The sequence below is a fragment of the Protopterus annectens genome, chromosome 1.part1 (assembly GCF_019279795.1).
Source record: "Protopterus annectens isolate FY-2018-M chromosome 1.part1, PAN1.0, whole genome shotgun sequence".
NCBI classification, from domain to species: domain Eukaryota; kingdom Metazoa; phylum Chordata; order Ceratodontiformes; family Protopteridae; genus Protopterus; species Protopterus annectens.
The window spans coordinates 768,223,906-768,251,320 of NC_056726.1; the positions used below are offsets into that span (position 1 = coordinate 768,223,906).

At 44.0% G+C, this 27,415-nt stretch overlaps 1 protein-coding gene across 1 annotated transcript in view; it reads left to right on the top strand.

Annotated features, from left to right (window-relative positions):
- UBAP2 (ubiquitin associated protein 2) overlaps positions 1–27,415 on the top strand; it is a 2,620,504-nt gene that overhangs the window by 2,284,178 nt on the left and 308,911 nt on the right. The window contains exon 18 of the mRNA XM_044087268.1: positions 1,947–2,028. Within this exon, the coding sequence (XP_043943203.1) occupies positions 1,947–2,028 (82 nt within the window). The remainder of the gene's footprint in view (positions 1–1,946; positions 2,029–27,415) is intronic.

The following is a 27,415-nucleotide window of genomic DNA, read 5'->3' on the forward strand; positions in this document are numbered from 1 at the left end:
TCACCCTTATCCCTCAGCAAACCTGTGATGGATGTCATCTTGGAGGCGAGAAGACCTAGTACTAGAAAATCTTATGCTGACAAATGGAAAAGGTTCCTTGCCTGGAACCAATCTTTAGGGGTGAGCACAGCAGCGCCCAGTTTACCTCAGATTTTGCAATACTTAACTGAGATGCTTCACAAGGGCCTGTCTTTTTCCTCTATTAAAATCCACGCTTCAGTTATTTCAGCTCACTGTAACACAGAACCACCCCTCTTCTCTCATCCCTTGCGCAAGCAATATCTTGAGACCACCCAGGAGAGCTCCTACCCCTGCCTGGGACCATAACTTTGTTTTGGAGAAGCTCACTCTACCTCCTTTCGAGCCAGCTGCTACTGCAGACTTAACATTTCTTTCTTGGAAAACAGCCTTCCTTTTAGCAATCACTTCAGCTAGAAGGATGTCTGAATTACATGCCCTTATGGAAGTGGAGCCTTTCATCATCTTAGATGCGGATGGGGTATCTCTCAGGACCAATCCATCCTTCATGCCCAAGGTGGTTTCCAGTGTGGCTTTTAATCCGTCCATTCATTTGCCAGCTTTCTTTCCCAATCCACAGAACAAAGGGGAATGAATTCTACATTCCCTGGATGTGCACAGACAACTTAGATTCTACTTGGACAGGACTAAATTTCGAAGAAAATCTGAACAATTGCTGGTAGCATTTGCTTCAGGGGCAGATGGGAAGGCTATTTCAAAACAAACCATTTCTAAATGGATAAGCCTTTGCATTCATTTCTGCTATAAGCACCATGGAAACCTATCCCCCAGGGGATCAGATCTCACTCCACCAGGGCTGCATCTACTTCTGCTGTCTTTCTCAGAGGTGTTCCTACCAGGGATATTCTAGAAGCTGCTACCTGGAGTTCTGTACATACTTTGTACATACTTTCACCAAGCATTGTCATTTACTAATTTTCTCTAAATCCAGAGATGGATTTGCCACTGCTGTCTTTCAAGCCTTATAGCTGGCCCTAATGCTCTATAAACTCCTCCTCCCAACCATAGCTTTGGGAATCTACTCAAATGTAATGACTGCAACAGTGAAACACGAAGAACATAGCACAGTTGTGTACACTTACCATAAATGTAGATGTTCAAGTGTATTCACTGTTGTAGTCCTGGTTATCCTCCCTCCAGCCCCCTACTTTTCTCTGGCTATACCTCTACTTTCTTTTACTATGCTTAAAAGCCTTTTTGGTGTATTTACTTTTGGTTGGAGGTATAATTTTGTGTTTCTAATTTTATTTGCTCCTCATTAGGGGGGCACCTGACATCTGGGGCAAGAAAAACTGATGCCATGATGGCTGCATGTTTTATACCCCTGACGTCATGGAAGAAGGGACAGCAACTGATGCAGGACCCAAGACTTTGTTAATCAAGCCGATTGAGAGCAACCTGCCAGCAGATTATCCAAATGTAATGACTGCAACAGTGAATGCATTTGAATATCTACGTCTATGGTAAGTGTACACAACTATACTTTTGGGACTGTCTTCAGTATTTGGTAGTCTGTCATTCATTTTTTAATGTACTACAGTAGCTGTCCTTAAGATGAACATAGTATAGTTGGGTCAGAGTGCTCACCATAACTGTAGATGTTCAAATAGCGCAAGTGCCACAGTAGGAGCTTCTGTGCCGTTCCTTTTGCTGGATTACATACAGCCAAGTGGAGAGAGACTACCATGTAACTGCAATGTATATAATGTATGTATGTGGAGTGTCATGATGTCTGGTAGAATTTTTTAAAAACTGAGTGTGTTTTTATGGGCTTAGGTTAGATGATGAATCTGTGATGGTCTTTTTTTTTTTTTGTTTAACATCTCTCATGTCTGGTTCAGGTAAAAACATATTAGAAGCCCATTTATTTGTGACTCATTGCTAATTGACTTTTTCTTTTTACTCAGGATTACTATGGAATTACATTTCCTGCTCCTGCTGCTGCACTTACGGGTAGAGATGCAAGCCTTGCTAGTGGTCCATATTCTGGTCAGTAAAATATCTTTTGCCTAAATGTAACGTATCGTCTTCCTCTTTAAATATATTTTTTAAAGAGGCTAACTTAAGTTGGCAGCTGTAGGGATACCATTTTGCTGGCTTGCAGGCACTTGATAGGTATGCTTAAATTCTCGTTTTTCCTTTTAGTTGTAATTGCATTTTCTTACAATTAGTCTTCTACTGTGTGCATCCTTTAAACCAGCCTTTTGCATATTTTCACAGTGTAGCAAAGTGAGCATAATAATTCATTTTGTCATAATACAAAAGTATTTCATTTTTATAAGTTACCAGGCTTGCTGCTTGCTTTGCAGCTCCACAATGAAGTGTATTTAACTTTAACCCAAGGTTAGTTCCTTCCTGTATTAGCTAGATGTAGTTTAGTGTCCAGGTATCCTTCAGTACTTTTTAATTTATTAATTGGTTTCAATAATAAAGGTCCCAGTGTCTTTTTTCATTCAGGTCTTGTATTGTTTCAGAAATGAGTTTGTCTCATCCTTTATGATGTAGTCTAGAGAATCCTTAATGTAAAGTTCAGTCAAGTACAGTGAATCATACAGAAAGGCCATAGTGAAAATGCTTTCAATATTCATTGGAGAAATCTGTGTGGATGAGGTTGTCTTGCAGTGAAATTGTAAACAGAGGGGTATATTATGTAATTTTGGCTGTTTTTGTCAGTGTATCAGAAAATTAAGGATGACATTATGAACTTTACATTGTGTACATTACAAACTCTGAGGTAAGTCACAGATCTGCATAGGCGATTAACACTTCTGTAAATATGAAGGGGAGTCTAGAAATTGCTTAGAAGCAACTTTTGAATACTTAACAGAAACCTGTTTTGTATTAAAGGATATGTAATGGGTGATGAAAGGTTTTAGCATATTAACAAACTGGAATAGATCAGTTAAGTAAAAACGCTGACACTGAATCTAGAGGCAGATAAAGAAACCAGTAATTCATAGCAACTCCAATAGAACTAAATGCAGAAGAATTTAATCTGTTACAGTAAATTGTTTTATGTTGTTTAGGTACAAAGTGCTTTGCAAAAATAGAATAGCTAGAAAGAAAGTGTCATAGGAATATTCATGGAGGCCTTTTGGAGAGGTGTTAACATTTAATTATAAGTATTTTGATTTTAATACATTAGTGTAGCACAGAATATCAATGTATGATATAAATGTATTAATTGTTCAATTTGTGTGTAATTTTCTCTTAACTGATTTTGGTAAGTGCCATCTGATAAATATATGGATTGTACCGTTTTAAGTACTTACATTTTTTGTGCATTTTAAATCAATTTTTTGCATACATGATTTTTTTTCACATCACTGATTATATGTATCGGTTGTGACTGACTTTTCTTTTGAAGTAGTTTGCTTCCACATAATTGTGAAGGCAGTTGTTTATATTGCATTTGAAATGGGCATTACCTCTTGATTTAGTGATCACTCACTCATCTGGCTTTTCTGTTCATTCTTGTACTTGAACCGATTGAAATAAACAAGGTTTGGGCTGGCTGCAATCAGTGCACATGTGAAGTAGAAGTACTTGTTACTCATTTGATTGTGTGATCTTGCTAATTTCACCAGTGTGGATGCAGTCCCATGTAGCTCCCTTTTTGTCTCAAGAAATTACCTTGATCAGTAGACATCATTTTTACACTCTATTATCTTTTTATGTGATGTTGTCCTATCTCACCTTCATTCTGTACTGGCTGGGTTTGTAACCGATCCTTGGTTCTGACTCTTCCATTTACAAAAGCTTGAGTTCTTCAACTAGCTCATGGCTTGCACTCTATCCCATGATGCCCTAGGGAATTCCCCAGATCTCATTTGCTGCTAAACAGATCGGGTGCTTCACAATGGCTGTGGGTAAGTGATTTTCTTTCAGTCGTTTATTTTCCTACTAAATTTAATAGTTTTCTTCACCCTTTTGGGATTAAAATAGTAGCTTAGTTTTAATTACTTATCTTTCAACACCTTTTGACTGTGTTGTTTTGCTGTGGCAGTCATTAATCTCAAGGCCTATTTTTTCCTTCCCTATCCCGGCTTTTCTCAGCACGTGTTTTAAATAACTTTTTCTTTTAGGCTCATTATTTTGAGCTGTTAAATTTTGAGCATTGATAGTTAATTTTAGATATTTAACTTGTAGGCCTTTTTTGCCCGGTTTATGTAAAGTGCTTTTTTTCCCATTTCTTTGTGCATTAGTTAATAACTGTTAAGTTGGTTTGACTAGCCGATTCTTTGGAGATTTGACCTGTTACCTAAGCTAACTCGTTTATGTTAGAGAGCTGCTCAGCCTGTTTAAGTTGGAGGGCTTTTTTCCCTGAGTGTGTGTGTGTGTGTTGTACCTCTTTCTGTTAAGCTTGCCAAGCTTGTTAAAAAAAAAAAAAAAAAAATTTGTTCCTGGTGTTTCCTTCATCCACCTAGCTAGTTTATTTAGTTAGAGGGCTGCTTAGCCTGTTTTGAATTAGAGGGCTTTTCCCTTGGAGCGTTTTATATTTACATAGTAGTTGTGGTGTTAAGTTGTTTTTTGCTGTTAACGTGTCTGAACAGCCAAAAGATACTAAACCCTCTGGGTTTAAAAAGTGTGTTTAAAGTGCACTCAGAAAATGTTGATAACTGATGGTCATACTGTGTGTGTGTGTGTATACTGTCTTGGAGCAGTACACTTACAAGAATCTTGTCCATTTGCCGTTCATTTAGTTCCATGAAAGGAATAATAAGTTGATAATTAGGGGGTTATTGAAGACTTCTTTTTCAGAGGCCATAGGAGAAGGTCAGAGTCCTACAAAACAGATCCCTTCTCCTTCTAAGTCTGAAAATCGGGTAAAAGATCCTCATCTACTTAATCGGATCACTCTGAACCATCTAAGAAGTTGCCAAAAATTTCGTCATCAGACCTGACATCTGTCGGGCCCGGGAAACCATCCGTCTCTGCTCCTTCTGTATCGGAACCATGGTATTTCAAGCTCGGAGCCGGTACACAGAATTGGAGCCAGTTTCTCCGACGTTAAGATCACCAATTTTGCAAGCTTTGAGATCTCCTGCTCCCTTCTCTCGATCCTCCAGGAGCCTTTCAGATGACGATGTGGATCGCATGGTGTTGAGACTTTTGAGGACACCAACGCTAGCCATATTTTTGTTGGAGCCGACCCAGAGGGCATCGAAACTGACTAGGCCTGCTCTTAAAACAATTGAGTCATTCTCCGACCCGACTTGGGGCCTCGGAGCCGGAATGCATGGAGCTGATTGCAGTGGAACAATCTGAGCTGGAACCTGTTCCAGGATCTTCGGCCCAGACTTACCTCACCAACTTCCTCGGTGCTGTCTGAGCTCAAGGAGTCCAGGAGCCGACGTCTGGCCCGGGGAGGACAGTTGGATCGGACATTTGTCGAATCCGCGCTTGCCTCTTGGGGCTTCGGCACGGGTGAGCTTCAGCTTCTGCATCGGCCTCGGAGCCAACCCCCATTGGTGCCAGGGATTCCTTTTAGTTCTTTGGAGCCAGGAGCTTCCTCGGATCATGGGTGGGGGGCCTGTGAGGCAATGAGGAGAGCTCTGTCCCCATGGGCAACTCCATTCTCAACTCCAGTCATTCCTCCCACAAAGGCACTGGTGTCAGTCTCGGTACAACCACATCTACACAGATGTGGAGACCCATGGCCTCAGGATGCCCCATTGGGTGAACCCCTCTCTTCTGAAGACTCTCCAGAATGTCCTGAGGAGGTCTTCACAAGATAGTATGCAAGTGGCAGCATCTGGACTCTCCAGAGGAGTCCACTACATATGACACAGACCTCGAGTCAGAAGGGTCCCCATGGTCACCCTCTAAGGATGTCTCCTTTGCAGACATCCTAGAAATACTTAAATGGAGAGGTGGCTGGAAATCCCATCAACCCTTCTGAGTAGAAGTCTGTCTATCTGAAGGCCTTTGGGTCTCTCCTTTGCACCACTTGGATGTCTTTCCCTTTCGATGAACTCATGGACCTAGCTTGTCGAAATGCATGGGAGACTCCAGACTCAGTGGGGCCCGTCCCTCGGAGGCCATATAAATTCATTACATCCCCCGCTGATAAAACTTTTCCGTACAAAAGGTGTCCCAGTAGATGCTGTGGTGGTGGTGTTGGCCACAAAGAAGGAACTGTCGGAGATGTCCTCTTCTGTGCACCCCACGAACAGAGTCGTACGATGGGCAGATATGGAAAGCGCACTTTTTTGTCAGTGACCTTTACACTCTGGTCCCTGAATTATCTCTCACATTTTACCAGGTTACAGAGAGATCTTTTGAAGAAGATATTCTCCATTAAAAGGAAGCCAATCTGGTGGCCCCCTGCCATAAACTCTACAACAGAAGGAGGAAACTGTTGCAAAAGGGAGTAAAATCCCATGAGTGGAGGAGCTCCCTGGTCAGCCTCAGTAAGAAGCCTAGATCCCTTATAAGATCCTCCAAAGCTAGCTACGCAGACAAAATCGCCACTGATTCTAAGGGCAACCACAAAGCATTCTATAGCTATGTCAAGAATCTCAATGGCAACACCCAGATCTGCTCTGAGTTACAGCACAATGGCACGAAAATCACAGAACCAACTGATATTGCCAACATCGTGGCAGATAGGTTCAGTGCTAACTTTACCCCCCTCTCACCCCCTAAAGGGCCCATATTGATGCAGGAAGAATGCAGAGTCCGTGTAATCACATCTATGCAGGTTCATAGGTAGGTACTAGGCTATTAACCCTGGGGCCTGTATAAGTCTAGCCAAAAAGGTGCCCTGGCTTTCGCCACCCAAGAAAATTATTTTCCTGTACCCCTGTTGAGCAGAGCCACAGAAGTAATCCCTGGTGTGAATTTCCTATTTCCCATCCAGTCATCAATATTTTTCTTGAAGAGTGCTAATGAGGAGCTCTGTTTGACATAGGTAGTCTGTTCCAGAGTATGGGAAGTCTCTGGGACAGGAATTTATCCCTCCAGCATGTTCTGTTTATTGTGGTGACAAGGTTTAGATCCCTGGTGCGTGTAGCTCGGAGGGTTTTCTTTAAGTGGAGCATGTCCAACAGCTCTGGGTTTGACATAGCTTTGTATGTTAGGCAGAGATCGCCTCTGAGTAGGCGATATGCGATGGAGTAAAGCTGGAGTTTTTTGAGACTGTCTGCGTAGGGCATCTGTTTGAGGCCAGTAATCCTCTTTGTGAGGTATTTCTGTGGCCTTTCCTTTTATTGATGTCTTGTGAGGTACATACCAAAAGGGGCATTGTACTCTATAATGGGTCTAATGAGTGATGAGTAGAGGGGAACAATGACATCTTTTTTTCTGGATGAGAAACCTTTTGTGATGAGGTGAGCCACGTAGAAGGATTTCCTGACCACTGTGGCGATGATTATCAAAGGAGAGACTACTGTCCACCTGTGTCCCAAGGTCTTTTATCACACTTTCGGTGTCAAGTAGACTACCATTTATGTGGTAGTTCATGGGTGCAGAGTTTTTATCAAAGGGGATGACAATACACTTTTTGGCATTTAGCTTCAGGCCATGGCTTTAACACCAGGCGTCTGTCTCAATGAGGCCCTTTAGTAGCATGTCCACATTGTTAGGAGTTTCGATTATGGCTCCTAGTTTGCAGTCCTCTGCAAACTTTGTTAGCCAAAGACCTTCTGTGTTAGCATGTACTTCAGAGAAGTAGATACGAAACAGGAGAGGACCCAGGACTGAACCCTGTGGTACTCCACTTGTTAGTGGTCTGAAGTCTGATTTGGAGTTTGCTACTTTCATGGTGTGGGTTCTGTCCATGAGCCAGTTGGCAACCCATCTTGTGACATATGGATTTATACCTAGTTTAGTGAGCTTATCTATAATTCCAGAGTGAGGGATGGTGTTGAAAGCCTTGGCGAGATCTAGGTAAGCTGTGTGAACCACCTTAGCCTCATCTATGTCTTTGGTGACTGTTTCAAAGAAGTCAATCAGGTTTAGGAGACATGATCTGCCTTTTACAAACCTGATCTGGATAGGGTCCAGAGTTTGGAGATTACCAATGTCTTTGTTTATGAGTTCCTTGATGCTACGTTCCATGGCTTTGCAGACCAGGCTCGTCAGGCTAATGGGGTGGTAGTTCCCAGGGTCCGTCGTGGCTCCCCCTTTGTGGAGTGGGATAACAGTCGCGGTGCACCATTCACTCGGCACAAAGCCTGATGTGAGGCTATGATTCAACATGGTACTTAGATAGGGTGCCAGTTTATTCTGTTTTTCGTTTAAAACGCAGCCTGGGATATTGTCAGGTCCCAAGGATGCTGTGTTCCTGGCTTTGGAGAGTGTGTTTTTTACCTGTGCAGCCGTGATTACAGGAACTTTGCATTCTTCCGGTATAGATATGGGCCCTGTAGGGGGGAGGGGGTAAAGTTAGCACTGAACCTATCGGCCAGGATGTTGGCAATATCAGTTGGTTCTGTATATTTAGTGCCATTGTGCTGTAAATCAGAGCAGATCTGAGCATTGCCATTGAGATTCTTGACATAGCTATAGAATGCTTTGTGGTTGTCTTTAGAGTCAGTGGCAATTTTGTTTTCGTAACTAGCTTTGGAGGATTTTGAGGGATCTCGGCTTCTTACTGAGGTTGACCAGGGAGTTCCTCCAGTCATGGCATTTTACTCCTTTTTTTTTTTTTGCAACAGTTTCTTTCTTCTATTGTAGAGGTTGTTTATGACAGAGGACCACCAGATTGGATTCCTTTTTTTGGAGGATAGCATGATCTATGCACTCGTGTGCCAAGTGCATTTGTGTAGGATTCAGCAGTTGTACCTCTGTTGTCCGTCTGCATGGGTGTCATGAAGTTTGCCACTTCTGTCTTAAGTGTGAAGTTGGCTTTGGAGACGGTTTTTACGGTGGTTTCCGTAATTGGGGTTAGGGGCGGGATGTGGATGTCTAGGGTGATTAGCTTGTGGTTGGATCTGACCAACGAGGAATTGACCTCCGGTTGCCCATGTTGGTAAAGACCAGGTCTAGGATATTGCTGCCTCTGGTGGGGGTGTGAATAAGTTGATCCCAACGCGTTGGAATTTATGAATTCCAGAAAACGTTGAGCAAAAGAGTTGGTACATGAGTAGTTTTTCCAGTTAATGGTGGGGTAGTTGTAATCACCCTTTATTAGGGTGTTGGGTTGCACCCTAATAATTTCCAGTGTATCAAGAAATGAGGAGTAGGAATCCTGGGGCATGATGGTGGGTCTGTAGCAAGCTACGATTTGGATTGCGGTCATGCCCAGAGTTAGTTGCACTTGGATAATCTCGGATGCATTATGCTGTGCAACTAGCCTGGAGGTGTGGATATCCTTAATGAATATGGACACGCCTCCACCTTTAGTGCTTTGTTCCAGGTTAGGTAGCTGAAAGGTGTCGTATGAATTATAGATTGGTAACACAGGGGTGCTCTCTGGAGCTTTGAACCAGGTCTCTGTCACTGCACAGTTGACTCTGTTCTCCATTTTAAGGAGTGCATCGAGTGAGTGCATTTTGAGGTTTAGATTTCTAGCACTGAGTAGCATTACCCTCAGATTTTGCTTGCTTGTACCGGTTACGGTGGTGAATTTGTCATTTGAACCTTGCCTAAAAAAGGCACTATAGGGGTGGCAAGAGCCTTAGCCAGTTTCTGAAAACCCAAGGACAACAGGTGCAGGCCATGTCTGGCAAAGCATCGGGGTCTGTTGATCATGTCGTTCCAGGCAGACAAAAACTGGATCCCGTTAGAATGACACCAGAAGCTTTGCCAGTTGAAGTCAATCATTTTGTTCTTGTACTGTGATATAATTCTGGGTTATAGCAGGATGCTACTCAGGGCTTGGGTCATACTTGTCTGGGCTACAAGATCGGAGAGCTCCTCCATGTCTCTCTTCATATAGTCCAGGGAGGTACGTCTCAGGTCATTCACACCAACATGGACAATGACAGTGTCATATTTGTACTTGTGGAGTGACTTGAGTGCGTGCGTTGTGGTGGATCCTGGCACTTGACAGGCAGCTGTGACAGTAACTTTCTCCTTGTTTAGCCTGGTGAGTGGAACATCAGTGTGCCTGACTGTAGAGTCACCCATGACTAGAGTGTTTGGTACGTTGTTATGCCTTATGGGCTGTGGTTGAGTGGCACACTGAGATGTTCTTCGTCTTCCATTGCTGCAGTCCTGACTATTGGGTATAGTCCGCGTCCAGTCGGCCCGAATACCAGAGTATAAGGCTGACGTCGGTCAGGGCGCATTAGACTGACGTCAGTACGTCAGGGTACTAATGCGCATGACCGACGTCATATCCTCAGTCTTTTTTGCCGCATGGTCCGATGCAGAAGCAGTTTTGCGAGTGCAGGTTGGCGTTCTGAAATATTTCCGAAACCGGAGTTTCAGACCGAAACAGAGTTGGCTAAGTACCCGTTGGGAACATTTTGGTTTTTCTTGCCTCAGTATTTTACCGGATGTCAGAAAAAGTGAATAACTGTATTTCTTGTGGGAAACAGATACCTCATAGGGATTATCATACCTTGTGTATACCTTGTTTAGGGCCTGAGCACGGCGTTGTTGGTTGCGCTCTTGTGCTAGGTTTAACAAACGCACTATTAAGAGGAGGTTAGACTGTGCCAGGTTAGTGTTTGGGCAGCGTTGCAATTATAAAATGCCGCCGGATGCTCCGACGCCCGCCTCCAAGAAGCGCAAGGATAAAACAGTGAAGCCTAGGGTTGAGGAACCGGCAGTCCCGGACGTCGGTTCTTTGGAAGGCTCAGTGGAGCCGGAGGTTTTGCCAGGAGTTTCCATGGAGTCCCAGGCAGAAACTATACTCTTACAGGATGTGCCTTCTCAGGAGGTAGGCCAGGCTGAGGGGGCTTCTCAGGTGACTGTTCTTCCCTCTCTTCCCAAGGTAGTTAGAGCCTCTCCTTCTGTTGCCAAAGTTTCTTTGAGAGGTAGGCCTAGTTCAGCTTCAGTGGGGGCTTCTCCTAGCATTTCGGGTTCTGTACCTAAGAAACATATGCTAAAAATGGCAGAAGATTTAATTACTATGATTAGGGGTTCTATGCCCCCGCCTGATAAGAGGCCTAGGGTGGAACCGAGTTTGATAGTTTTGAACAGTGTTCAGAGGCTTCAGAATCTTCTGTGGAAGATATGCAGGAGTATCCTACTTATTCTGATTCTGATGTGGATGATTCCACTCCTACAGCTTCTCCGCCTGAGGATTTCTCATTTTCAGAGACTCTGCATTCCATGAGGGAGCACTTTAAATGGGAAGGCCAGGATTACTCTGATTCCAGGAAAAGGCTTAGGGAGTTCTTGTTTTACCCCAGCATAGGACTTTAGCTATTCCTCCTGTGTTGAATGTGGTGGAAGATGTTTTGCAGAGGCTTCCCTGAACCCTGACTCTTTGCCTCCTGCTCCTGTTAAGCCTGATAGGTATTATAGGGTGCCCAAGCTCATAAATATTTGTTTAAGAGTCCTAGGGCGGACCCAGAAACTATTTCTCAAGGGCCTAAGGGTGTAAAGGCTTCTGTGGTTAAAATCCTGTTCCCACTGATAAAGAGGCAAGGGCTTTGGATAGGTGGGGAAAGAAAGTGTATACTTCTTCCACTCTAGCCATGAGAGCTTTGAATTGTCAGTTTCACATGCTAAAATATCAGAATTATCTCCTTTCACAATTGAAATCTAAGGTGGATGCTTTGGCGGAAGGTATTGAGTGTAAAGAGTTGCTGGATTTGGTTCATGTGTCTGAACAAGTGGGTAAGCATTCTTTGCAATGTGGTTTTGATGCTGTACAGGCCTCCTCGAGGGTGGCTGCTACCAGTTCTGTTCTTCGCAGGCATGCCTGGTTGAAGGATCAGAATTTAGCTGAGCATGTTAAGACAAGGATTTTGGATGCTCCTTTACAGTCTGATGTGTTGTTTGGATCGCCTGTGGAAGCAGTTTTAAAGAAAATGGAGGACAAAGCTAAGTCTATGCAAACTGTTAAAGATTTTTGCAGGTGCAGCCACCAAAGTTTAGTAGAAATTGGCCTGCTAAGGGGTGGACATATCCTGCTTATGATTCCCAGTCTAGGGGTAGGTCTAGACGTGGTAGGGGCAGGGCTCAAGGTTCTTTTAGGCCTAGAACAGGGAGTTCGCCTGCTCAGACTTCTGGTGAGGGCAGGGGTCAGTCCTTTCGTAAACAGACCCAATGACCTGTCTTTTCAGCTGCCAGCAGATTCACGTTTGGCAGCTCCTTTGGGAGGAAGACTGTCTCTTTTCAAAGAAAATTGGGATTTAATTACTCAAGACAAATGGGTGTTGGATATCATTCACCACGGTTACAGATTTTATTTTCATACAATGCCCCCTTTCAAAGGCATGCCAGATGTTCCTCCTCCACAAAGAAAAGAGGCTCACAAGCAAATTTCTCAGTTACTCCAAATAGGGGCCATTCAGCCAGTCCCTGTATCAGAAAGGGGCCTAGGATTTTATTCTCGCCTGTTCCTAGTACCAAAGAAGGGGAACACGTGGAGACCAATTTTGGATTTATCTATCCTCAACACTTATCTGGACATTCCCAAGTTCAAGATGTTGACGTTACAACAGCTTTTACCTCTGCTGGGCAAAGATCACTGGATGGTAACTTTAGATCTCAAAGAAGCTTACCTTCATGTGCCTATAAGACTAAGTTGCAGGAAGTATCTGCGGTTTCGAGCTGGAAATTCTCATTATCAGTTCTCTGCATTGCCCTTTGGCTTATCTACTGCGCCCAGAGTGTTCACAAAGGTTCTGGCTCCAGTGATAGCTTACTTCAGGCTTCAAGGAATTCAAATCTATCCTTACTTGGACGACTGCCTGATTCTGGCTCAAGAAAAGGAAGATCTTCTACAGCATCTGGAATATGTTATCGCAGTGCTAAGATGCCTAGGGTATTCTGTGAACGAAATAAAGTCCAGTCTAGTACCCTCTCAAGACATGTGCTTTCTGGGTGTGAGACTGAATACAGCAGCCCAGATGGCCTTTTAACCCCGGACAAACAAAAGAGTCTGTCACTTTACTTCCATCAACTATCTCATCAGTCCGTGCTGACTGCAAGGACAGTCCTTCAAGCATTAGGGTTCATGGCATCTTGTATTCTGGTGCTTCCCAATGCCAAACTGCATATGAGGAAGCTACAATGGTATCTCAAAATGTATGGACACAGCACTGCCAGGATTTGGACACTGTCATTCAAATAATACCTTGCCTTCAAAAGAATTCTTGTGGTGGGCTCAGGAATGTCACCTAAACAAGGGACTCTCTGTGACCCGGCCAGAGGCAAGTCAGATCTTAACGACAGATGCCTCGGACATTGCTTGGGGAGCTCATCTAAATGGAAAGTGGATACAAGACAAGTGGCCTGCCAGACTACAGCATCTACATATCAACATGAAAGAGATGTTAGCAGTCCAGTTTGCATTAATGGCTTTCAAGGAGTTACTTCTTCCAGGGCAGGTGTTGATTCTAACAGACAACACAACTGTCATGTGGTACATCAACAAGCAAGGGGGAACACATTCTTATCCTCTATGCAGGCAAGCAATGATTTTATGGGAGACTGCGCTAAGCCTGCAACTAACTCTTCAGGCAAGGTTTCTGCCAGGAGCACAGAACTCCTTAGCAGATGTGTTAAGCAGACAAATCATGGATCCCCACGAGTGGAAACTGGATCTTCATGTATTTCAGAAACTGACAGTGTCATGGGGAACTCCAGACATAGATCTGTTCGCTTCTCCACTAAACCACCAGCTGCCAAAGTATTGCACAAAGGGGATGTTCTTCGTCTTCCCTTGCTGCAGTCCTGACTATTGGGTATAGTCCGCGTCCCAGTCGGCCCGAATACCAGAGTATAAGGCTGACGTCGGTCATGGCGCCTTAGACTGACGTCAGTACGTCAGGGTACTAATGCGCATGACCGACGTCATTTCCTCAGTCTTTTTTGCCGCATGGTCCGATGCAGAAGCAATTTTGCGAGTGCAGGTTGGCGTTCTGAGATTTTCCGATTCCGGAGTTTCAGACCGAAACAGAGTTGGCTAAGTAACCCCGTTGGGGAACATTTTGGTTTTTTCTTGCCTCAGTATTTAACCGGATGTCAGAAAAAGTGAATAACTGTATTTCTTGTGGGAAGCAGATACCGCATAGGGATTATCATACATTGTGTATACCTTGTTTAGGGCCTGAGCACGACGTTGTTGGTTGCCGCTCTTGTGCTAGATTTAACAAGCGCACTATTAAGAGGAGGCTTGATTGTGCTAGGTTAGTGTTTGGGAAGCGTTGCAATTATAATATGCCGTCGGATGCTCCGACGCGCGCTTCATCCAAGAAGCGCAAGGACAAAACAGTGAAGCCTAGGGGTGAGGAACCGGCAGTCCCGGACGTCGGTTCTTTAGAAGGCTCAGGGGAGCCAGAGGTTTTGCCAGGAGTCTCTATGGAGTCTCAGGCAGATACTTTACTGTTACAGGATGTGCCCTCTCAGGAGGTAGGCCAGGCTGAGGGGCTTCTCAGGTAACTGTTCTTCCCTCTCTTCCCAAGGTAGTTAGGGCCTCTCCTTCTGTTGCCAAAGCTTCTTTTAGAGGTAGGCCAAGTTCAGCTTCTGTGGGGCTTCTCCTAGCATTTCGGCTCTGTGCCTAAGAAACATATGCTTAAAATGGCAGAAGATTTGATTACTCTGATTAGAGGTTCTATGCCCCGCCTGATAAGAGGCCTAGGGTGGAACAGGAGTTTGATAGTTTTGAACAGTGTTCACAGGCTTCAGAGTCTTCTGTGGAAGACTTGCAAGAGTTTCCTACTTATTCTGATTCTGATGTGGATGATTCCACTCCTACAGCTTCTCCTCCTGAGGATTTTTCATTTTCAGAGACTCTTCACTCCATGAGGGAGCACTTTAAATGGGAAGGCCAGGATTACTCTGATTCCAGGAAAAGGCTTAGGGAATTCTTGTTTTACCCCAGCATAGGCCCTTAGCTATTCCTCCTGTGTTGAATGTGGTGGAGGATGTTTTGCAGAGGCTTCCCTGAACCCTGACTCCTTGCCTCCTGCTCCTGTTAAGCCTGATAGGTATTATAGGGTGCCAAGCTCATAAGTATTTGTTTAAGAGTCCTAGGGCGGACCCAGAAACTGTTTCTCAGGGGCCTAAAGGTGTTAAAGCTTCTGTGGTTAAAAATCCTGTACCCTCTGATAAAGAGGCAAGGGCTTTGGATAGGTGGGGTAAGAAAGTATATACTTCTTCCACTCTAGCCATGAGGCGTTGAATTGTCAGTTTCATATGCTGAAATATCAGAATTATCTCCTTTCACAATTGAAATCTAAGGTGGATGCTTTGGCGGAAGGTATTGAGTGTAAAGAATTGCTGGATTTGGTTCATGTGTCTGAACAAGTGGGTAAGCATTCTTTGCAGTGTGGTTTTGATGCTGTTCAGGCCTCCTCCAGGGTGGCTGCTACTAGTTCTGTTCTTCGCAGACATGCCTGGTTGAAGGATCAGAATTTAGCTGAGCATGTTAAGACCAGGATTTTGGATGCTCCTTTACAGTCTGATGTGTTGTTTGGACCGCCTGTGGAAGCAGTTTTAAAGAAAATGGAGGACAAAGCTAAGTCTATGCAGACTGTTAAAGATTTTTGCAGGTGCAGCCTCCAAGTTTAGTAGAAATTGGCCTGCTAAGGGGTGGACATATCCTGCTTATGGTTCCCAGTCTAGGGGTAGGTCTAGACGTGGTAGGGGCAGGGCTCAAGGTTCTTTAGGCCTAGATCAGACAGTTCACCTGCTCAGACTTCTGGTGAGGGCAGGGGTCAGTCCTTTCGTAAGCAGAACCAATGACCTGCCTTTTCAGCTGCCAGTGGATTCTCGTCTGGCAGCTCCTTTGGGAGGAAGATTGTCTCTTTTCAAAGAAAATTGGGATTTAATCACTCAAGACAGATGGGTGCTGGATATCATTCATCACGGTTACAGATTTTATTTCCACACAATGCCCCTTTCAAAGGCATGCCAGATGTTCCTCCTCCACAAAGAAAAGAGGCTCACAAGCAAGTTTCTCAGTTACTCCAGACAGGGGCCATTCAGCCAGTCCCTGTATCAGAAAGGGGCTTCGGATTTTATTCTCGCCTGTTCCTAGTACCAAAGAAGGGGAACACGTGGAGACCAATTTTGGATTTATCTATCCTCAACACTTATCTGGACATTCCCAAGTTCAAGATGTTGACGTTACAGCAACTGTTACCTCTGCTGGGCAAGGATCACTGGATGGTAACTTTGGATCTCAAGGAAGCTTACCTTCATGTGCCTATAAGGCTAAGTTGCAGAAAGTATCTGCGGTTTCGAACTGGAGATTTTCATTATCAGTTCTCTGCATTGCCCTTTGGCTTATCTACTGCGCCCAGAGTATTCACAAAGGTTCTGGCTCCAGTGATAGCTTACTTCAGGCTTCAAGGCATTCAAATCTATCCTTACTTGGACGACTGCCTGATTCTGGCTCAAGAAAAGGAAGACCTTCTACAGCATCTGGAATATGTCATAGCAGTGCTAAGATGCCTAGGGTATTCTGTGAACGAAATAAAGTCCAGTCTAGTACCCTCTCAAGACATGTGCTTTCTGGGTGTGAGACTGAATACAGCAGCCCAGATGGCCTTTTTAACCCCGGACAAACAAAAGAGTCTGTCACTTTACTTCCATCAACTATCTCATCAGTCCGTGCTGACTGCAAGGACAGTCCTTCAAGCATTAGGGTTCATGGCATCTTGTATTCTGGTGCTTCCCAATGCCAAACTGCATATGAGGAAGCTGCAATGGTGTCTCAAAATGTATGGACACAGCACTGCCAAGATTTCGACACTGTCATTCACATAATACCTTGCCTTCAAAAGGAATTCTTGTGGTGGGCTCAGGAATGTCACCTAAACAAGGGACTCTCTGTGACCCGGCCAGAGGCGAGTCAGATTTTAACGACAGATGCCTCGGACACTGCTTGGGAGCTCATCTAAATGGAAAGTGGATACAAGACAAGTGGCCTGCCAGACTACAGCATCTACATATCAACATGAAGGAGATGTTAGCAGTCCAGTTTGCATTGATGGCTTTCAAGGAGTTACTTCTTCCAGGGCAGGTGTTGATTCTAACAGACAACACAACTGTCATGTGGTACATCAACAAGCAAGGGGAACACATTCTTATCCTCTATGCAGGCAAGCAATGATTTTATGGGAGACTGCGTTAAGCCTGCAACTAACTCTTCAGGCAAGGTTTCTGCCAGGAGCACAGAACTCCCTAGCAGATGTATTAAGCAGACAAATCATGGATCCCCACGGGGGGAAACTGGATCTTCATGTATTTCAGAAATTGACAGTGTCATGGGGAACTCCAGACATAGATCTGTTCGCTTCTCCACTAAACCACCAGCTGCCAAAGTTTTGCACAAAGGGGTTTCATCACACAGCTTGGAAAGTGGATGCTCTGTCTTTCAGTTGGAAAAACCTTCATGTCTATGCCTTTCCACCTCTGCCTCTTCTTCCAAAGGTATTATTAAAGGTCAGACAAGACAGGCCAAGGATGATTTTGATAGCTCCAGCTTGGCCTCGGCAACACTGGTACCCACTTCTAAGGAGTCTTGTAAAGAAGCCTCCATGGCCTTTACCTCTGATTCCTCATCTGTTATCTCAGAAGGACGGTCATCTGCTCAATGTCAAGCTTCAATCTCTTCATCTCACAGCTTGGCATATTCTGTGTTGAAGCACAGCAGGTCTCAGCTTCCTCAACAAGTTTTAAATGTGATTATGGAAGCTAGAAGGCCTAGTACTAGGAGAGTGTACGCAGAAAAATGGAAGAGATTTTTATTTTGGAGTACAGCAAAGAATTTGGAGATTTCAGAGCCTAATTTGAGTGTGGCTCTTCAATATCTTACTGAATTATTGGACAAAGGTTTGTCCTTCTCTTCCATAAAGATTCATGCTGCAGCAATTTCAGCGCACTATGATTGTGACCCACCTTTGTTTTCGCATCCTTTGTTCAAGCAGTTTCTTAGAGGGCAAAGAATATAAGACCCCCGTAGAGCTCCTACTCCTGCTTGGGATCTCAATTTTGTGTTGGAAAAACTTACTCTACAACCTTTTGAGCCTGCAGCTACTGCTGAATTGAAATATTTGTCATGGAAGACTGCTTTTCTGTTGGCTATTACTTCTGCAAGAAGGGTGTCTGAGTTGCAGGCCCTTATGGCAGTAGAGCCCTTTTGATTTTCCATAAGGACAGGGTTTCATTACGTACTAATCCTTCCTTTATGCCTAAGGTGGTTTCTAGTGTGGCTTTAAATCAAACTATTCATTTGCCTACGTTTTTTGCAGATCCTCAAAATAAAGGGGAAAAGATTTTGCACACTTTAGATGTACACAGGCAATTGCGTTATTATTTGAGCAGGACTAAGAATTTTAGGCAGTCTCAGCAGTTACTTGTTTCTTTTGCTTTGAGTTCACAGGGCAAGCCTGTGTCAAAACAAACTATTTCTAGGTGGATTGGCTTTTGCATTGCATTTTGTTATTCCCATCATGGCAAAGAGGTTCCAGCTGGGATTAGGCCTCATTCCACTAGGGCTACTGCCACTTCAACAGCATTTTAAGGGGGGTGGCAACTAAGGATATTCTGGAAGCAGCTACTTGGAGTTCAGTGCATACTTTCTCTAGGCATTATCACCTGCCTATATACTCTAAGACTAGGGCTGGTTTTGCCACAGCTGTTTTACAAGGCATGTTGTCAGCTCCTGCTACTTTATAATTTGCCAGCCTCCCTTACCTCTGCTTTGGGATTCTACCCAATAGTCAGGACTGCAGCAAGGGAAGACGAAGAACATAGTACAGTTTTGTACCTACCATAAATGTAGATGTTCGAGGATTCCCTTGCTGCAGTCCAATTTACCCTCCCTCCTTCCCCTCTGTGTTTCGGGGTGGTTGTGTAGGTGAGTTTACATGCTTATATTTTTGTATATATTGTTGTATATATTGTACATGTTTTTTGGTGCAGGTTGTTTTTGGGACTTGTCTTTTTGGGTCTTCTGACATCTGGGGCAAGAAAAGACTGAGGAAATGACGTCGGTCATGCGCATTAGTACCCTGACGTACTGACGTCAGTCTAAGGCGCCATGACCGACGTCAGCCTTATACTCTGGTATTCGGGCCGACTGGGACGCGGACTATACCCAATAGTCAGGACTGCAGCAAGGGAATCCTCGAACATCTACATTTATGGTAGGTACAAAACTGTACTTTTCATCACACAGCTTGGAAAGTGGATGCTCTGTCTTTCAGTTGGAAAAACCTTCATGTGTATGCCTTTCCACCTCTGCCTCTTCTTCCAAAGGTACTGTTAAAGGTCAGACAAGACAGGCCAAGGATGATTTTGATAGCTCCAGATTGGCCTCGGCAACACTGGTACCCACTACTACGGAGTCTGGTACAGAAGCCTCCATGGCCTTTACCTCTGATTCCTCATCTGTTATCTCAGAAGGACGGTCATCTGCTCAATGTCAAGCTTCACTCTCTTCATCTAACAGCCTGGCATATTCTGTGTTGAAACACAGCAGGTCTCAACTTCCTCAACAAGTTTTAAATGTGATTATGGAAGCTAGAAGACCTAGTACAAGGAGAGTGTATGCAGAAAAATGGAAGAGATTTTTATTTTGGAGTACAGCAAAGAATTTGGAGATTTCTGAGCCTAATTTGAGTGTGGCTCTTCAATATCTTACTGAATTATTGGACAAAGGTTTGTCCTTCTCTTCCATTAAGATTCATGCTGCAGCGATTTCAGCTCACTATGATTGTGACCCACCTTTGTTTTCGCATCCTTTGTTCAAGCAGTTTCTTAGAGGGGCAAAGAATATAAGACCACCACGTAGAGCTCCTACTCCTGCTTGGGATCTCAATTTTGTGTTGGAAAAACTTACTCTACAACCTTTTGAGCCTGCAGCTACTGCTGAATTGAAATACTTGTCATGGAAGACTGCTTTTCTGTTGGCTATTACCTCTGCAAGAAGGGTATCTGAGTTGCAGGCCCTTATGGCAGTAGAGCCCTTTTTGATTTTCCATAAGGATAGGGTATCATTACGTACTAATCCTTCTTTTATGCCTAAGGTGGTTTCTAGTGTGGCTTTAAACCAAACTATTCATTTGCCTACGTTTGTTGCAGACCCTCAAAATAAAGGGGAAAAGATTTTGCACACTTTAGATGTACACAGGCAATTGCGTTATTATTTAAGCAGGACTAAGGATTTTAGGCAGTCTCAGCAGTTGTTTGTTTCTTTTGCTTTGAGTTCACAGGGCAAGCCTGTGTCAAAACAAACTATTTCTAGGTGGATTGGCTTTTGCATTGCATTTTGTTATTCCCATCATGGCAAGGAGATTCCAGCTGGGATTAGGCCTCATTCCACTAGGGCTACTGCCACTTCAACAGCATTTCTAAGGGCGGTGGCAACTAAGGATATTTTGGAAGCAGCTACTTGGAGTTCAGTGCATACTTTCTCTAAGCATTATCACCTTCCTATCTACTCTAAGTCTAGGGCTGGTTTTGCCACAGCTGTTTTGCAAGGCATGTTGTCAGCTCCTACTTCTTTATAATTTGCCAGCCTCCCTTACCTCTGCTTTGGGATTCTACCCAATAGTCAGGACTGCAGCAATGGAAGACGAAGAACATAGTACAGTTTTGTACCTACCATAAATGTAGATGTTCGAGGATTCCATTGCTGCAGTCCAATTTACCCTCCCTCCTTCCCCTCTGTATTTAGGGGTGGTTGTGTAGGTGAGTTTACATGCTTATATTTTTGTATATATTGTTGTATATATTGTGCATGTTTTTGGTGCAGGTTTTTTGGGACTTGTCTTTTTAGGGTCTTCTGACATCTGGGGCAAGAAAAGACTGAGGATATGACGTCGGTCATGCGCATTAGTACCCTGACGTACTGACGTCAGTCTAATGCGCCCTGACCGACGTCAGCCTTATACTCTGGTATTCGGGCCGACTGGACGCGGACTATACCCAATAGTCAGGACTGCAGCAATGGAATCCTCGAACATCTACATTTATGGTAGGTACAAAACTGTACTTTTCTGGGCTGTGTTTCATTTGGGTTGTGTTGGGGGGTGGAGTTTGCTTGCGTTTCTTCTTTGGAGGTCCCTGATGCTTGGGCGGGTTTTTATTGAGAGCCCCTGCGAATGTAGGTGTGTGTTTTGTGTTTTCTGTGTGTGTGTGTTTTGGTGGTGTAGGTTTTGAGGGACTGTGGGATGATTGTAGTGTGGTGCAAGTGTTTAATGTCTCCTCTTGACTGTCTAGTCCAGTCTTTGGTGAAGAGCGCTTTGCTTCCAGTTTGGCTATATAATTGCATCTCTCACAGGTTGTAGTGTTAGGTGGTAGGAGAGGGTTGTCTGTGTACATGAGGCAATTGCTGCATTGCCCCCGGATGCCCAGATTCATTGGGTAGACAGGAGAAATCACCGGGAGCTGACCCATCGACATGCCTGGGTAGGTGCTTATTTATCAAGTACTAAAAACTGCTTTCCTCTAGTCAAGTGAGGGAAGTTGAGTGATGTAGTAATTTGCAGCTTATTTATTGTTTACAACTAGTTCTGAACAAGTGCTGAGTTCAAAGAAACAGATTTGAGTGCTGAAACTAGAACACTGGCTAGTTCTAAGAAACAAAATTAAGCTAGAAGGCTTCCCTCCAACACAGAAAGGCTTGGGGTCTCAGAAGCCTACAAACAGTCTAGACCACTTACAGGAAAGGCAGGAAACGAGCTTAATTTTTTGTATTTCTTTCCCAGATGCTCTCTTTGTACACAGTAGGAGTGCCTGAAATCAGAATATGATCTGACTGCACTCAGTTGAGTGAGCAAATGAGATGGGCCCAGAAGGAGTATCCAAACACAAATTTACAAGAGGGGCGGGCAGTTTCGAAGCCACCAAGATTAACACCAAAACAAAACCAGGGAGAATGGGCGGGGAACTAACTGAAAAAACAGAGTCAAAGCTTCCATTTCAGTTAATATTCAATGCAACACAAATAAATCAATTAAAATGCTGTATTTGAAAAAAGTGCAGATAAAAGGTATTTAAATTCTATTATACGTCCAGTTGACTACAGCTAGATCTTAGCCGGCCCAAGCTCCGGTTTTAAGCAGAAAATATTCCAAATGTACCACTTAAACAGGCAGTAACAGAATATCGATGAATGAGACTACCCCCAACTGCAATTACTGTCTATGCAGGAATTCTAACAGGCAATAAAATCTAGCAGGCACTGACTGTTCAGAGTCAAAACTTCCAGTTTTGTTAATATTCAGTGCAACACAAATCAATTAAAATGCTGCATTATTTGAAAAAATTGCAGATAAAAGGTACTTAAATTCTCTTGTACATCCAGTTGAATACAGCCGGCCAAAGCTCAGGTAAAAGCTGCACACACTAAAACCAAAAACACAACATCCATGGGATCGGACAACTTCCCAGGCTGCGTTTTACACAAACTTCAGAACGAACTGGCTCCCCACCTAAGCACCATGTTCAATCATAGTCTCACGTCAAGCTTTGTGCCCACTGAATGGCGCACAGCAGCAGTTATCCCACTCCACAAAGGGGAACCACCACTGATCCTGGGAACTATCACCCTATTAGCCTGACTAGCTTGGTCTGCAAGGCCATTGAATGTATTGTCATGGAACTCATAAACAAAGACATTGGTAACCTCTAAACTTTGGACTCTACCCAGTCCGGGTTTGTGAATGACAGATCAAGCCTTCTGAACCTGATCGACTTATTTGAGGCAGTCACCAAAGCCATAGATGAGGGTAAGGTGGTCACACAGCCTATCTTGACCTCGCTAAGGCTTTCGACACCATCCCCCATTCTGGAATTATAGCTAAACTCACTAAACTAGGTATAAATCCCTACGTCACAAGATAGGTTGCCAACTGGCTCACTGACAGAACCCGCACTGTAAAAGTTGCAGACTCCATATCTGACTTCAGACCAGTGACAAGTGGAGTACCACAGGGTTCAGTCCTGGGACCTCTCCTGTTTGGTATCTACTGCTCTGAAGTACAGTCTAACACAGAAGGCCTCCGGCTAATGAAGTTCGCAGATGACTGCAAACTAGGATCCTTAGTCAAGTCCCCAAATGATGTGGACATCCTACAGAAGGACCTCACTGAGACAGGTGCTTGGTGTCAGAGGCATAGCCTCAAGCTCAATGCCAAGAAGTGCATTGTCATCCCCTTTGGTAAAAACTCTGTACCCATGAACTACCGCATAAACGGCAGTCTACTTAACGCGAATGTGTGATGAGACCTTGGTGGACAGTAGTCTCTCCTTTGATAATCACATCGCCACAGTAGTCAGGAAATCCTATGTGGCACGCCTCATTACAAAAGTGTTCTCATCCAGGAAAAAAGAGGTCATTGTTCCCCTCTATTAGGCACTCATTAGAGTCATTGTAGAGTACAATGCCCCTTTTGGAATGTACCTCACAAGACATCTGCAGCAGCTGGAAAGGCCACAGAAGTGCCTCACAAATAGGATTTACTGGCCTCAAACAGATGCCCTACACTGACCGTCTGAAAGAACTCCAGATTTACTTTGTAGCATATCGCCTACTCTGTGGAAATCTCTGCCTAACATATAAAGCTATGTTAAACCCAGAGCTGTTGGACATACTACACCTAAAGAAATTCCAATCCCTCCGAGCTACATGCTCTAGGGACCTAAACCTTGTCACCACAATAAACAAGACTTGCTGGAGGGATAAAGTCCTGTCCCAGAGACTTCCTATACTCTGGAACAAGCTTTACCCATCTATGTCAAGCAAAGTTCCTCATTAGCACTCTTCAAGAAAAATCTTGATGAGTGGATGGTAATTAGGAAATACACCCCATGGATCACTTCTGTGGCTCTGCTCAACAGGGGCACAGGAAATTATCTTTCTTGGGTGGCGTAAGCCAGGGAACCTTGTTGGCTAGGCTTACTTAGGCCATTGGGCCGATAGCCTAATACCTACCTGTGAACCTATGAAAATAAGGCCAGCCTTGCAACCTTTTTACCACGTCCATGAATGCCAAATGCAGCAGCTACCTTGCCCTAATCCCCTCCTCTGGGGGAGTCTCCAAGGGATGCACTTGTTCATGTCTGGCCCTCTGGTCTCTTCGATGCCTTCCCTCCCTTTCCATTAATACTCAAGAGTTCTTCAGAAAGCCAGCGTATTGGGAACGACCTTAATACTTGTCACCCCTTTCTGGCCTTGTCAAATCTAGTACCTCTTCCTGTGGCCTCATCTTCAGGAGGACCCATGGATTCTGGACCCAGTTCTGGCTCTTCTGACCCATCTGACGGGAATGCTCCATCCATCTCTTCAAACTCTCAAGTTGACAGCCTGGCTGCCCCGATTCCAAACATAGCCAGGCTACCCGACCTTTCACCTTCAGTGCAGCATGTCCTGATTTCTTTTCATAAAGCTTCTGCGAGAAAATTATGTTAGCAAATGGAAACTGTTTTACTCTTTTGCCTGGAAAGTCATATTGACCCTTTCTCTGCACCTATATCTTCCATACTGGAGTTCTTAGCAAAGCTATGTCATGACAGGGCAGCTGCAGCTCGTATTGGAGTTCAGTTAGCAGCGATCTCTAATTTCCATTTAGGAGAAGCGGGGCCAAATGTTATGTCCCAAAGACTTTGCAAAGCTTTCTTGAGAGGTACCATTCTGTTAAGACTGTCCATTAAACCACCTCTACCCACATGGAACCTGAATTTTGTATTATCCCCTATGATTCTTCCCCTCATTTGAGCCTGCATCATCCTTTAACTTGAAGTACTTAATCTGGAAGACTATTTTCTTAATAGCCATCACTTCAGCTGGGAGAGTTTCAAGCATAGTCTGTCAAACCCCCATATATGATGTTCGACAAGGACAGTTTCTCACTTTGTATAAATCTGTCCTTTCTACCAGAAGTATGCTCAGAATCCATCTTAAACTAATCCATAGACTTAACAGTCCCCTCCCTCCCAAATATGGCAGTAAGGCAGAATATATGTTACACCAACTAGATGTACATAAGGAATTACATTTCTACTTATGTAGAATGAAGGACTTTAGAAATACTGAACAGTTGTTTGTGTCCTCCCCAGACTGCAAAAAAGGTGCTCCAGGTACTAAGACCACTCTCTCCAGATGGTTGTCAGATTGCATTACGTTCGCCTACAAATCCCAAAACTTCCCGACAAAGTAAGAGGTCATTCTACCAGAGCTAGTTCTACCTTTTCTGCCTTTTGGGCCAAACTGCCAATTGATGCCATTTGTGCTGCAGCAACATGGGCAAGACCTCATACCTTTATTGCTCATTGCAAAGTTGATTCGGCTTCCAGGCACAGGGCGTCTTTTGGGTCCACTGTTCTGAAGAATGTTCTCCCTTGAGCCGCCCAAGAAAGATGGTACTATAGAGACCCTGTCTTAGCCAGTACAGAATGACATTACATCCCACCCTCCTCCTCCCATCCTTTACCTCCTGGAGGACCGAGAGGATTTCTTTGGCGACTAATATTCTCTGACCCTCTTCTTGGCTTGTATAGTAGTACATTTTTGTATGCATATATTGGCATACCAGCAGACAAGATCTGGGGAATTCCCTAGGGCATCATGGGATAGGGTGTAAGCCACGAACTAGTTGAAGACTTCGAGCTTTTGTAAATGGCCAAGTCGGAACCGAGGATCGGTTACGAACCCACCCAGTACAGAATGAAGGCAAGATGGTCAACACACATGAATCATTATGGTGAGTACATAACTTCTTTTTTCTATTGATATATTTCTTTAAATATAGTTTTGCACAGCTCAGATTTGTATTCTTTATTGTCCAGTTTTTTTGTTCTCTAAAACATCCCTGTTGTTGCTGCTTATTTTGCATTTTGTGTACAGTGGTTTAAATCTTGCCATGGTGTAATATATCTTTTGGGGCATATAGATCAGTTTTCTTTTATTATAATTTTCTCAGAGAAGTTCTGATTCAGTCATAGATTTTTTTTTCTTTTCGCTGTTGCAGTAACAACTGTTGGAAATTCCTGTCTTGAGCAAGTTCAAGGCCTTTCTGATTATCAGACTTTCACCTTCCCCCAGTGCCCAGCACCCCCAATCAGATGTCTGTGCTACAAAGTGTCTTCAACTAATGCCATTTTTAGTTTCTTGCTGTCTTAGTCCAGTGCAGTTTTATATCCTACTGCATTAGTCTGTCCCAAAGATGGAAGATTTTCAGTTAAGTACCCATTGAGGACACTTTCCATTTTTCTAGATTAGTAAACTGTAGATTAAAAAAACAGCTAATAACTGTGTAGGGTGTGGAAAAGTAATTCCTACCAGGATTACTACTCCTTATTTTCCCTGGGTTCAGAGCATGACTTGTCCGGTTGTTGTCAGTGCATTTTAATTCTCCCACAGTCTAACATGGGACTGACTCTTTACAGAGACACTTAGAGCATAAAAGATCACACTTGTGGCCTAGGCTGGCTGTAGTGTCAGAGGATCCAGTTAGAAAAGGAAGTATCGTAAGGGTAAGAGTGCCAGAAAAGATGACCTGATCTCATTTTGCAGCCCTTCCAGGCTTCTGATTGAAGGAGGGAGGCCTTTTCCCAGCACCTTTGACTTTCCAGGCTGCCGAGACGTCTGGTGAGACCCCTTGCGAGGCCACCATGCCTAGAGCAGCACCGACAGGCACTCAGGCAAGGCAGTTCCTGGAGTTGTTCAGATCTGGAGCTACTGAACAAGCACCAGCTTCTGATGCAAGGATTTTAGTTACTGGAGAAGGTTGGCATCCCTTGCAGCTTTGATATTGAGGAGGTGCCTGAGGACCAGATTTAGGTTATAGCTGCTTGCCAGCAACCAGAAGTCTCTTACTAATACCACACCCAAGGAAGGCTTAGACCTCTGAAGACAGTTGTCTGTAATTAGTTTGTCCCAGCCTCAGTTGTTGTGTGGGCCTAAACTATACTCATCACAGGCTTACCGGCAGGATTTGTTCAGGTTGACAGAGGATTTCATAAGTTTCACTGACATCCAGGCAATCCTTTCCTGAAATCCCCTCCTTCTCCAGCAGTCTCTTCCGTTAGGAGAAACAAAGATCACTCCCACTGACGACCACAGATTTCTCGGAACAGTTAGAATATGTTGACCTATGCCAGCTCAGAGTCTGAAGATACCATAGCCAGTGCTTTACCACCTGATGACATCTCTTTTTGGGCTTTGGGCACAAGATGAAAAAGTCCTGTGTCTGGGAGGCTTAGGAATATCCCCAGTCCAAGAGGAGATTTAGGCAGTTTCTTGGTCATACTGAATCCAAACTTATCTGTTCCTCCAGTGCTGGAAATTGTGGAT